General features: G+C 41.8%; 2 protein-coding genes across 2 annotated transcripts in view; one reads left to right on the plus strand and one right to left on the minus strand.

The window, feature by feature from the left end:
- The window catches only part of LOC118422359 (trafficking protein particle complex subunit 6B-like), a 5,175-nt gene extending 3,259 nt beyond the window's left edge, over positions 1-1,916 (minus strand). Inside the window, exons 1-3 of the mRNA XM_035829882.1 lie at positions 1,624-1,916; positions 1,303-1,364; positions 639-756 (exon numbers count right to left, since the gene is read on the minus strand). Of these exons, the coding sequence (XP_035685775.1) occupies positions 639-756; positions 1,303-1,364; positions 1,624-1,695 (252 nt within the window). The 5' untranslated portion in view covers positions 1,696-1,916. The remainder of the gene's footprint in view (positions 1-638; positions 757-1,302; positions 1,365-1,623) is intronic.
- Positions 1,917-2,226: 310 nt separating this feature from the next.
- Positions 2,227-11,348, plus strand: LOC118422572 (pinin-like). The gene is made up of 9 exons (XM_035830206.1): positions 2,227-2,383; positions 3,189-3,275; positions 3,476-3,544; positions 3,874-3,961; positions 4,642-4,739; positions 6,788-6,869; positions 7,786-7,941; positions 8,830-8,968; positions 9,567-11,348. The coding sequence occupies exons 1-9, from the start codon at positions 2,271-2,273 to the stop codon at positions 10,253-10,255; spliced, it is 1,521 nt and encodes a 506-aa protein (XP_035686099.1). The 5' UTR covers positions 2,227-2,270; the 3' UTR covers positions 10,256-11,348.
- Positions 11,349-11,705: the final 357 nt, after the last annotated feature.

Consider the following 11,705-nt stretch of genomic DNA (forward strand, 5'->3'; position numbering starts at 1 on the left):
CATGAAAATATTTACTAATATTGACCAGTGCCTTGACATAGAGCTGAAGGCCTGCTACAGGTAATCTCCGAGCAGATCCTACTGTAGCATAAGATAGCAAAAGCTGCCAGAGAAGTGCGTTTGGTAAATGTACAGCTCTTGGATGGCTACACTCCCTGGCCAGTTTAGTACTATCTTCTGCCATCGCAGGATCTGCTTGAAGATTATGCAGCAGGAACACCTTCATACATGATCAAGTCCAAACTCAGGTATTCCTGTTACATCTATTCAGGGCTCTAGCCAGCTCGAAATTTTTTTCCGTTTGCCAATTCCCATTGTCGCGAAAATCGCGAAAACACTCTTCCATGAGTTTAGAAAGACTGAACTGAGACCTTGAAAAACGGGTTTTTAATGAGATTATCGTATGCTAAAGGGCGCCGACAGACTTCGTCAACAATGATAACAATAGCAAAACAAACAGTGTGTGGCTTTTACGGCCGTGGACAGCGTCCCCAAGCCGCCTGTAGCTTCCACCAAGGATTTTTGTCCGTCAAGGTTGACGGATTGCTTTTAAAATTTTTCCGTCACCCGCAGCAAATTTCCGTCAATTAACGGAAAAACGGACGCTGGCTACAGCCCTGCATCTATTGTTGTCTCACCTGATGGTTGGTTCTCAGGTTGTCCACCTGTTTCTTATAAACACTTGTCCAGAAATCCTTACAGATAAACTTCATGATGTCCAGCTCATCCTTGAAGCGAGAGCTGTCCTTGGTAAATCTGGACATGGCAGAAAGGTCATCAAATTACTGTAGATGCAGAAATGTTTGTGATGTCGGACATTTCGGCACATGGACATTGCGGGCCCCCTGCCAATCAGGAAATGTAGCTTCCACTGAGAGTCCGAGTCCATGTGCCAAACTGTTCTGATATCGGTTGTTTTATGATCACAGTTATCGTGAGGCCGATTCACTGCAAATTCAAAACTATCGCAAATGTTTTCCAATAGTCTGTATGTGACTCAAGTGTCTGCAGCTACCGCGAGCTCGAGACCACCGCAAACACTCCCTTTTCCCTGCTACTGCGAAATTAAATCCCTGCAAACTTAATAGCATGTTGAGGATTTTTTTAAAAATTCCAAAGAATGGGAAAGGAGAGATCTTGATCATTCATCAGTCAAGAAGTGTGGAATTTTTTTTGAATTTCTCAAGTCACATTCCGAACTGTAGGAAAAACGAACCAAGGAGGCTATATAACCTCCTTGAACGAACCTAGTCAATATAAATTATGGACTAATTTTATTTTCTTCTGATTTTCCATACCAACCTTTCTGCTAGACTGTGTCCCACACGGTAACCCATGTTCTCCAGGATTGGAATGCATTTTTCCTGTCAACAAAACAGGAGCAGACAAAATGTGAATATCAATGTGGCTCTGTGAACGGATACTCGTATTTGATTCAAGAAGCAGCCTCGAAAAAGACACAGATTGACAGAATTTTCTTATGCCGCCCCTCCCCTACATTATTTTTGCAGCACATTATACATATTGAATATGCTCTACTTCTCAATATATCTTCAAGAATGAATTCTAATATGATAAAGCACGTTCATGGCTATCTGTTTGCTTTAAAAGCTGAGTCTTTACCTCATCTGCCGTCTTGAAAAGGTAAGAAACAACTTCCATGTGAAGAAACTCAAAAAGAGCTTCGTCCGCCATTTTGTCTACATGTCATGTATCAAAAGCGCCACCTAACAGTTTTGGTTAAAATCTCAAGTGCACGATTGTATGTACACTGATGGACACTCGGATGATCATGGAGGATAAGTGTGCCATATAACAGTAACAAGTGACAGTAGGAAAAGGGTGTTAACTTCATGGACAACGCAATCACAAAAACTTTCATATATACACCTAACGTTACACTCGTACAGAAACTTGTACAATATAAACACATGGTGTTTTTCTGCAATAATATTTTTAGCTGCTAGATGACGCTTTTGATCCATGACCGGGCGATACAAGAGCGGGATATACTAAACCAAATATAGGAGGTTATCTAAAAGGTGACATGAGATAATAATCTATAAAAATCGAAACAATTGTATTGATACCAGTTTTATTGCTAATAGTGTATTTGGTAGTTCTTAGCGAAATACAACGCTTTGCAACTTTCTTATGACATAATCAATGATTAAATTTAGTGCAATACATCCCCCTATATCATATGGTATGGTACATGCTACATTACCCTGCATGCCTTGCGTCAATCGAGCAGCGTGACTTTGTCCACGATGGCGGTGGCAGTGAGATCTCTGCAAGATCAAATCAATAAAGCCAAGGAAAACCTAAAAGGCGTTGATGAAAACATTAAAAAGTTGATCGGTAGAGACCCCAGCGATAACAGGTAAGATTTGGAACCATTTTTGAGTCAATTTAGCTCAAGAAAGATCCAAATTGGGCGTGCCTTCCGCGGGCGTATATGGGACCTCACCTGCGATCGACAACATGCAGCATAGCTCAATAAATTAATAATTTGTGAGGAGTGGGGATTTCTTTTTACATTCTTGTGCTTTGCATTTATGTATATGTTTATATAATAGAGAGAGATGTGGATATAGAAATGTTTCACATCATCAGTTATCTTCCAGCTGCAAAGTCAAATTATTTTTTAAATGAAATTTATTCTGCCATGGAATATGTCCCTTTTTGAAACCACTTGGGGCTACCAGATCTTTACGTAGACTGGTTTGGGCACAGATTCTATGGGATAGAAGTTCAAGGTTTGTGGAAATGTGTACATGATGAACAAGTCACAATAATTTTGCACTTGAGGCAGGAAGAAGTCCCTTTTGACTGACACGTTTCATAATTTCCCCCTGGTTATACTGCATCTACATCTCACTACCCCCAGGTAACCCCATCAGGGACAAAGTAGGGAGGAGTTGAGGTCCTGGGCTAAGGCGGGCAAGCCTTCAGCTTGGCAAGGAATGACCCAACTGTCTGGGCTGTCACTACTGTGCCAGGCAGGGAGTTAGTTCCACTCCAGTATGGTTTTGGGGGAAAAGGAACATTTGTATGTCACTATGTATCCGTTTGTGCTAATATGGGGGCTCCTGTAGTTTGAGTTGGTGGCTCCCTCTACTACTATTTATTTAGTATAAATTGTCATGATTGAACCTGCAACATCTAATGAGTGTTTGTCTGCGCAGGCCTGGTGCTGTGGGCGGCCCGGGAAGGAGAGTATCGCTGGGAGGAGCTGGTCCTGGAGTCGGCCGCGGCCGTGGAGCGGGTTTCAGGTAATAAGCTACGGAAATGTGTCCATGCGATGTACATGATGTAACTTGTAGGAATTTTTGGCATTCTTTCAAGTTATAAGTGTTTGGAAACTTGAAAGAATAACAACTTTTCGTTGAAGTAACATAGAGAAGCATGTGCAGACACTGTTACGTACATGAAGTTTCTTACAAATAAACATTTAATCTAATTTTTTTGGCAGGCGTGAGTCGGAGGACTGGGGTGATGGGCCTGCGGTAAAGAGACGAGGAGAGATCGGACTGGGCGCTAGGTGAGCACCATGTCTCAGTCTGTCGTGATATTTGTTTTAAACAATAGCTTACTCAGTTGATATTTACTTCACCACACTGCAGGAAAAAATTGGTTCTGTTAGTACTTGTTACCCTTGATGGCATCGCTGATGTCCATGTTCAAGGTTCAAGGTTACCACTTGAACTTAAATGTTTTTCATCAGTGTCATCATTGTTGTCATAGATTTGAAGTTGAAACCAGGCCACCATCCATGATTTTCAGAAGCCACATTTAATGGTAGAAGTTGAAACCAGGCCACCATCTATGATATATACTTCATGTAGTAACTAATTTGTTTCTCCATCCCAGGGACAGGCGGGTGGTGACCTACCGAGGGCGCGGCCGGGGCAGAGGACGGAGGGACGACGAGGATGATGAAGACGAACTTCCTCACAAGGTGAGTTTTTTTATTTTTTTATTTACTTAGAGGTCACCGCAAAACAAGGCTCATGGAGCCACTCAAGCATTTTGGGTTACATTACTGAATTGTGAAGAGAGATGTTTGTTTACCCTTAATTTAAACAGTTTCAGGCTGTACCCTGTGGGGAAGCAAGTCCGTGGAAGCTTATTCCATAGCGATGTTGTTCTAGGAAAAAAGCTCTGAGCGTGGAACTTCCTCCTGTTAGGTGGATTGTGGAGGAAAAAAGGATGATTTGTTTCCGTGGAAGTGGCTAAATGGGTTCTTGCTGTTGCCTTGATGATGCCTTGCCTTATCTTGTTAGACTTGTGTGTCAGTGAAGAGAAATGAATGAATGGTACAGTAGCATCAACTTTGATTTAGCTTTGTTTCCTATTGGAATCCAAAATTGTCTTCAGCTTGACTTTGTCGTACCTCGTTCCAAAATTTGTATCCAGGCATTCATAGTTAGGGTATAAAACTAAAAGACCCGTTTCTCCCAGATCACTTAAGTGTCACTGACACAAGTTAGTGGATGCTATCTGAAACGTCTGACCGTTTCCAAAATCATATCCAGTTGCTTGAGTAACTACTTTTTGGCATACAGTAGCAGTATTTAAACTGTTCTCTTATGCTGGGTGATTATCATCAAGATAATGTTTTCTCCTTTCCTGTTCCAGCCGTCCCTAGCGTCCTCAGTGATCCCCACCCCAACCGCCAAAATGACCCGTAAGGACTCCATAGACCAGCTGAACAAGGACGAGCAGAGCAAGAAGAGGTTTGTTGTGATAAATCTTTGTGTAAAATCATTTCACTGTCACTAAAGTATCGCTATCACTATCAGTAAAGCTGAAGAATGTATAATTGACTTGCATTGCAAATTAACATTCATTTTTTCTTTGAATGGCAAGCATTTGTCAGTGAATTATCCATTTGTTAAGATAGATAGACAGAGTAAGACCTAGGAAAAAAAGCTATGTTTCCTGTTTCCCCACCTACCCTAAAAAACCTGCCAACCCTACTCTCACCTCTCAAATAAACGTACCGGTACGTTTATTTTTTTCGCCTCAAAATCCACCCGGTACGTCCTTATTTTAGACGGTACGTTTATTTTTTTTCAAATTGGGGCTTTCTTTACTAACCAGGGACCCCAAAAATATTGAAAGTTTGGTATTTTCTGCCCATATTTCCGCTGTATTTTTGCGTCAAATTCACTATTTTTCGGACAAGGCAGCGCGGATTTCCCTGCCGCTAGCGCTATGACCCAAACATAACTAGGGATTCGTACCGGTACGCAGGACCGGTTCTGGACTTGCAAAAATTTTCGGTTCAGGTCCAAAAATACCGGAACACAAGTGATTCGGTACTGGACTGTAAAAATATATCCTTTTCGTTTTAGACCATCTTTAACCTTCCAAAAATCTTGAAATTTGCACTGAACAAAGACGAAAACATAGAGGTCACATGCTACACACACAGTCACTAACTTCCGTAAATTCTCTATCAAAACACAGAAATTAACCACCAACCAAACAAATTAAAAAGTTACCAATACTTTTCCACTATTTTTCACCCGTAGTCAACTTGTTTTAATGTTCCAGCAACGAAAAAATCCTTCCAAAACAAAGCACAGCGTTCAATCGGCTCGAAAACATCGGCCATGTTGGATTAATCAACTCACGCCGAATCTCGCGGTAATGCGCGAGATATTGACATATTTTCTGCAGTACGGTTATTTCTCGATAGGGGGCATTGTCTATGACCTCCTTGGTTTCTGCAACACTGAAAATAGCACAAGTGGTGAATAAGGTATTCTAAGTTGGAATGTTTCTTCAAAATGTTATTTTGTAACAATGATTATAAAATAAACTTTTTTTATTTCTTCAATTTTTATTTTCATTCATTTTCTTTACTTTTATTTTAATCTTTGTTGATGGTGTGACACTCAGATAAAGAAAATATGTGCAATAACATAGGAATTATTCTGTTCATTATTTATACAATTAACTGATATGGTACTGAGGCATAAATAAATAAAAAGAGCCTACCTGCTTATCATCTTCTCTTGGACTGAAGTAGCATGGGCACAGTTTACATGTCAATTTGGTATTTTTCCGGGGGGTACTTTTATTCCAGGGGGTATTTTTATTAGATTTTGAAGATTTGTCCGGGGGGTACTTTTATTCCAGGGGGTACTTCTATTTGAGAGGTGAGAGTAGGCTGTTATGTGGGTGGGCAGTGGAGTCACATAGCTTCCAGTCAGAATTTTCATTCAGCCTGCTTCCCATTGAAGTAAAAACACTGCTTGTCCTATCTAATGAAGGATAAATGAACAACATGTACAAATTATGCACAAAATTTAAGTTTGACATTGAAAGACAAGTGCCCTCATACATTTCGGTTTAATTCATACAACTGTATTGTATTATGTATCACTAGAGTTTTGGCCAGCCTAAAAACCATTAGAAGAAAAAAGATAGTCCCTACCTGCCAACCCTAATTTTTTACTGAAATAGGAAATATTTTTTCCTAGGCCTAAGGCCCATCAAGAGTACTGTAAATGCAGAAACTTTAGCGGAGGTTTAATGTTCACGGTTTTCTCAGTGGCTGCTTTACTGCGGACTTAAAACCACCGCAGACATTTTGCCATGGCAACAAGAGACTGCAGTGCATGGTGCTATCGCGAAATTAGAACCACCGCAAAAAGTCCCTTTTCCCACTACTGCGAAATGAAATCCCAGTGAACTTGAATGCATTTACTCTTTTACAGTATTGTACATTTCTGCGTGTGTTGAAGCCTGCATGTTTCCTGTGTTGTACCAACAGGAACAGACGGATGTTTGGGATGCTGATGGGGACGCTGCAGAGGTTCCGCACAGAGGAGGTGTCCAAACAGCAGCAGGACAAGGTGGGGACCTGTCATAATACTCTTAACAGTGGGGCTTGGTCATGGAGCATAGGTTGTAGGGGTGGATACCGGATCGGCTTGATCAGGTTCGAATCCAGTTCAGGTCCAGAGGTTTTGGTTCAGGTCTGGACCTAAACAGCATCCTGGCCCTGCTGATATTGCGACGAGGACAATGTTGCTACATACCGAGCTCGAGTGGAAAATTCCTCAACTTTCCTCTTAAATTTTCACTCTGAATGAAGATTCAGTGCTAAGAAAAAATAACCATGGGGGCAAACAACACTTCTTCCTTCTTGTGAGCGCGTATGTATATGCAATCCATTTTTCTGAGTTTGAGGTGCAAAATAGGTGGCCCGAAGAAAGAAACTTTTTGCGCGGGACAAAAACAACAAGGGTCACCGTCTTGAATTGCCCAATAAGTCTCATGGGTTAGTACTAATGCACAGCATGTTACTGTGCATTTTAATTACCTAGAGGTGTATAACTGACTTCACTTGGGAAGGAAGAATGCCCACTACTACCACATCCAGGGCTCAAAATCCTTTCTTCTGCATACCTGCACTGGTGCAGGTAACCTTGAAAATTACCTGCACGAGACAAATTTTACCTGCACCAGACAAATTTTACCTGCACCACTCTGAATTTAGAAAGTATGGATCATACTGAAATTGTTCGGGAACCATTGCTATTTTTTCTTTCATACTTTACAGGTGGTAACAGTTAATGCAGCTAGTAACAATCGATGTACACCTACATAGTAGGACATTTATGTATAAAACCCAGTGTGTGGACCAGTGCAGATTAGGTGCAGGTAGACACCAGAAATACCTGCACAGCTCCAATTTTACCTGCACTAACCTGCATATGCAGGTGGTATTTCGAGCCCTGACATCTAACTTCCCTGTCCTTGTCCCAGGAGCGTCGCCGCTCAGAGATAGACAAGAAGCTGGATGAGAAAGTGGAGGAGGAGAAGAAGGCTGCGGCTGCTGAGAGACAGGTGCTGTTCAAGGAGCGGCGAGCGAAACAGGCGGAACTCAGGAAGCTGGAGTACAAGTTGGAACTGGCACAGCTGGTGGGGCATTTCACCATCTTTGCTGTAGTGATATAGACCTTATAAGTTTACGGGTATTAGTGGCAAATGTGCAGATGTTGACACACTGGCGCACCAATACCGTAGGTGTTTTTGGCACCCTTTAGCCGCGAGGCTCAGTGGGCGTTACTGCACCGTCATGGGGGCAGGGGCATGGCGAGTATCAAACTCATGATCACAGATAACCCTTATTATACCGCTTAAGGATGGTTCAGCATGATAAAAGATCATCATCATCATGATAAAAGATAACATGTTCATAGCAGCCATATTGGCTTCATGCTATCCTTCTGAACTGCTTTTCTTATATAGCTTATAGAAGATTAACTGTTAGAGTAATAGTATTACTGTAATTGTTGACATTTTCGTGATCGTTTTTGATGGTTCTTCACATTTTTGTAATCTTTTTTTTCAGTGACTACTTCACTACAAACTTAAAACTACCATTGCTCCCATCACTGTATATGATGATAGCACTATTGTGAAGTTAAATAGGTAGCCAGTAGGTACCCAATTTATTTAGGCTGATTTCTGTGATCAAAGTACCTCCTTGAACATGGGTCCCCCATTTTACGTCCCTTCAGTTCTGAAAGACGAATGTCTCCTCTGACTAGTTTAATTTTCCCTCCCCCCACGCAGTGCAGTCAAACAGCTTCAATTTCTATTCAGCCTGCTTCCTATTGTAGTAAAAACACTGCTTGTCCTATCTAATGAAGGATAAAGGAACAACATGTATCTATGATGCACAAAATTTAAGTTTGACATTGATAGACAAGTGTCCTCATACATTTTGTTTCATTTGTACAACTGTACAACAATTACAAGTGTCTCCTCTGACTAGTTTGTTCACCACTTCCCCCCACGCTGTAGCAGGAGGAGTGGGACCGGCACAACGCCCACCTGATGCAGTTCATCCAGGTCAAGGCCAGTCCTGCCCTCTTCTGGTGTCCCAAGAAGCACAGCAAGGAAACCTTACAGCTCCTCATGGAGTCACAGGATAGGTTAAAAAGTAAGGAAAACGTTTTTCCTGGTATCTGTCAATCAATGCACTTATAACTGTCTTCTTGTCCAAGAAGCTTATTGAATAGAGAAACTTCTGTCTTAAGTGCACATCGCCATTTCTTCAAACATTTTTGACTACATGTACTTCTAGGTTGATTTTTAGAAAAATGTGCATGACTACAGCACCATTCATTCATTGTTTCTATTTTTTCCTGGTATCAGTGACTCAATGCATAATTTTGTTACTGCAGATTGGACTGTTCTGTTTAATTCATATGTGTCATCTCCAAGAAGCTTGTTGAATAGAGCAAGTTCTGTATGAATTAGCAGTCTGAAGTGCACATCACTATTTCTTCAAATGTGTCACTGACGAAACTTCAGTGTCACTGACATAAAACATAGATGATGTTTGAAACGTCTGACCATTTCCAAAATCATATCCATATTAAGTAACTGCTTTTTGGCGCATTTCTTCATGCATTTTTTAATACTTTTCATGTATGTCTAGTTTAATTTGTAGAAAAATTGCTACAGTTTATCTCACCAAGTGCATGACTACAGCACCATTGATTCATCCATTGTTGTTTCTGTGTTTTTTTCTGCAGAGGTATTTGATAAGCGTAGGAAAGATCTGGAGGAGGAGATCAGTGTCATGGAGGTAACCGCTGAGTCAGGTAAAAGTGAGGGGGGTGCAGAAGCAGGGGAGGGGGGTCAGCAGGGGAAGGGGGAGGTCCTAAACGTGCAGGACATGGACGACCTGCCCGAGGATACCGGGATAGAGATCGGGGAAGAGGAGGTGATGGACACAGGTGGGAAGGATGATGGGAAAGAACAGGTGGATGATGGGAAGAAGGAGGTGCATGATGGGAAGAGTAAGGGTGATGAGGAGGAGGAGAAGCAGGGGAGGACTCGGAGAGAGTCGGAGTCAGGCAGGGACAAGGGGAGGCGGAGGGACTCGGAGAGGGACCGGAAGCGGTCTAGGTCCGGTCCTGAGTCAGAGAGGAAGCGGTCCCAGTCGGGGGGTGAGATGGAGAAGGAGAAAGAGAAAGAGAAGGATAGCTCAGAGACAGCAGCGGAGGCTGGGCAGGACACAAGTGGGCAGGCTGTAGAGCCTGAGGCTGAGGGGGAAGGGCAGAACACAGAGGGGGAAGCAGTGGTGGTGAGACCTGACACTTCAGAGGAACCCATGGCCACGGAAGCAGCAACAGAGCCTGAGGGTGCAGAAAAGGAAAAAGAGAAGACTGAGGACTGGCCCATGGGCTCAGGGGAGGGGGACTGGGAAATGGTGGAGTAAATAGGGACTGGTTGGTTGCATGGGGATCAGAATGTTGTGTAGATAGAGTCGAAGGGTGTCAGCTCAGGAATAAGTATTTCTGTGTATGCCGCATGCTCATGAACTGTGGTCCTGTTGGAGTTTACTTGCAGTCAATAGTCAGTCCTTTTTAACTGTTGGTCATTGCAGACAACATTGTTTTAATTCTTATACCATCAACTTCCTAGCCAGAGTCATGGCCTTTGTAGGGGCAAGTCTGCTGTTGGATTCTTGCCGTGTAGTCAAGAATAGAATCTATTGGTTTGTCTTCTGCTGGGTCTTGGCTTCTGTTGGGTTTCGTTCTGTGTTTCAGGTTTGGGATCGTATTTTCCTCAGTCTTCATTTGGATTAGGTCTGAAGCAGTAATTTTCATCTCCAAGGGCTCTTTTTTTAATACTTGTCCACATGCAGCCTCTCTATACAACATTACACCAGTTCTTGCTGCTTGGGTCTCGGAGTTTGGCATCTTGGGATTAATTTGGAAGAATTGCTTTTAATTGAGCCATACATGTGTAACAAGGGCTGGGGGGGGGGGGGGGGGGCACGAGTTTTTTTTTTTAATGTACAGTATATGAAATGTTGTGCTGTTGTTGTCAGCAATGCATGTAGAGGTAGGGTCTGCTGTTACTCCCAAAGGGAGACACTCATTGTTCAGTAGATTTTTTTCTTGCAAGAAAATGTATTGTAGCCCAGATGTTTTTCTTTTCAGGCCAAAATATTTTTGTGATTTTAGATAATAATCTCCATGCAGAGTTCTCACTGATGTTGGTAAAAATTGCCATGTTTAAACTCATCATTTGGAAGAGCAGTTTGTAGAAAGTAGACAACTGACATTGACACCACCATACTAACGGAGAATATTGTACAGTGTTTAGGTGAAAGACTCCTGATGGTCGCTCAGATGTCTACATTTGAACAGTTTTGCTGCCTGTCATGAACCAGATGTAGTGTACGATTGGATCAGTACTTGTAAAAACAATTCTTGAAATATTCATTAACTAGATCAATAAGGTATTCTGAACTATAATATATGTCAGTAACCCTGAAGTTCACCAATAAAGGTCCTAGAAGTCTACTATTGGACTGATGTCTTTTTGATTATCTTATTTTGAGTACTTTCAGCTACATCAGGGCTTGAAATGCATGATCAACATATGATAAAGTAGAATGTCAGCAAAACATCATTTCTAATCTTACTGCTTCTCTTAAAAACTTAAATTCTAGCTACCAAACTAAATACAACAATCGATTTATTGCTTTTTTCTGATTCTTGTATTTGGTAAATTAGAATACAAGTACCTCTACTATATAGCCTACAAAAATGTCAAGGTGCACTGGTGTCAAGAATTGGGTGCACAACTCAAATTTGGGTGCACAAAGGTACATGTGCATACCTGTGACGCAGGGCTTTAGCCAGCTCGAAATTTTTTCC

Source organism: Branchiostoma floridae, chromosome 1 (genome assembly GCF_000003815.2).
Source record: "Branchiostoma floridae strain S238N-H82 chromosome 1, Bfl_VNyyK, whole genome shotgun sequence".
In the NCBI taxonomy this organism is placed as follows: Eukaryota; Metazoa; Chordata; class Leptocardii; order Amphioxiformes; family Branchiostomatidae; genus Branchiostoma; species Branchiostoma floridae.

What these genes read in the sequence shown, in the direction of transcription:
- LOC118422572 (XM_035830206.1), top strand. Translation starts at nt 2,271, where the DNA reads ATGGCGGTGGCAGTGAGATCTCTGCAAGATCAAATCAATAAAGCCAAG. An exon ending in GAGATCGGACTGGGCGCTAG is followed by an intron (nt 3,545 to 3,873) that starts GTGAGCACCATG and finishes TCTCCATCCCAG; the next exon opens with GGACAGGCGGGTGGTGACCT. An exon ending in CCAAACAGCAGCAGGACAAG is followed by an intron (nt 6,870 to 7,785) that starts GTGGGGACCTGT and finishes TCCTTGTCCCAG; the next exon opens with GAGCGTCGCCGCTCAGAGAT.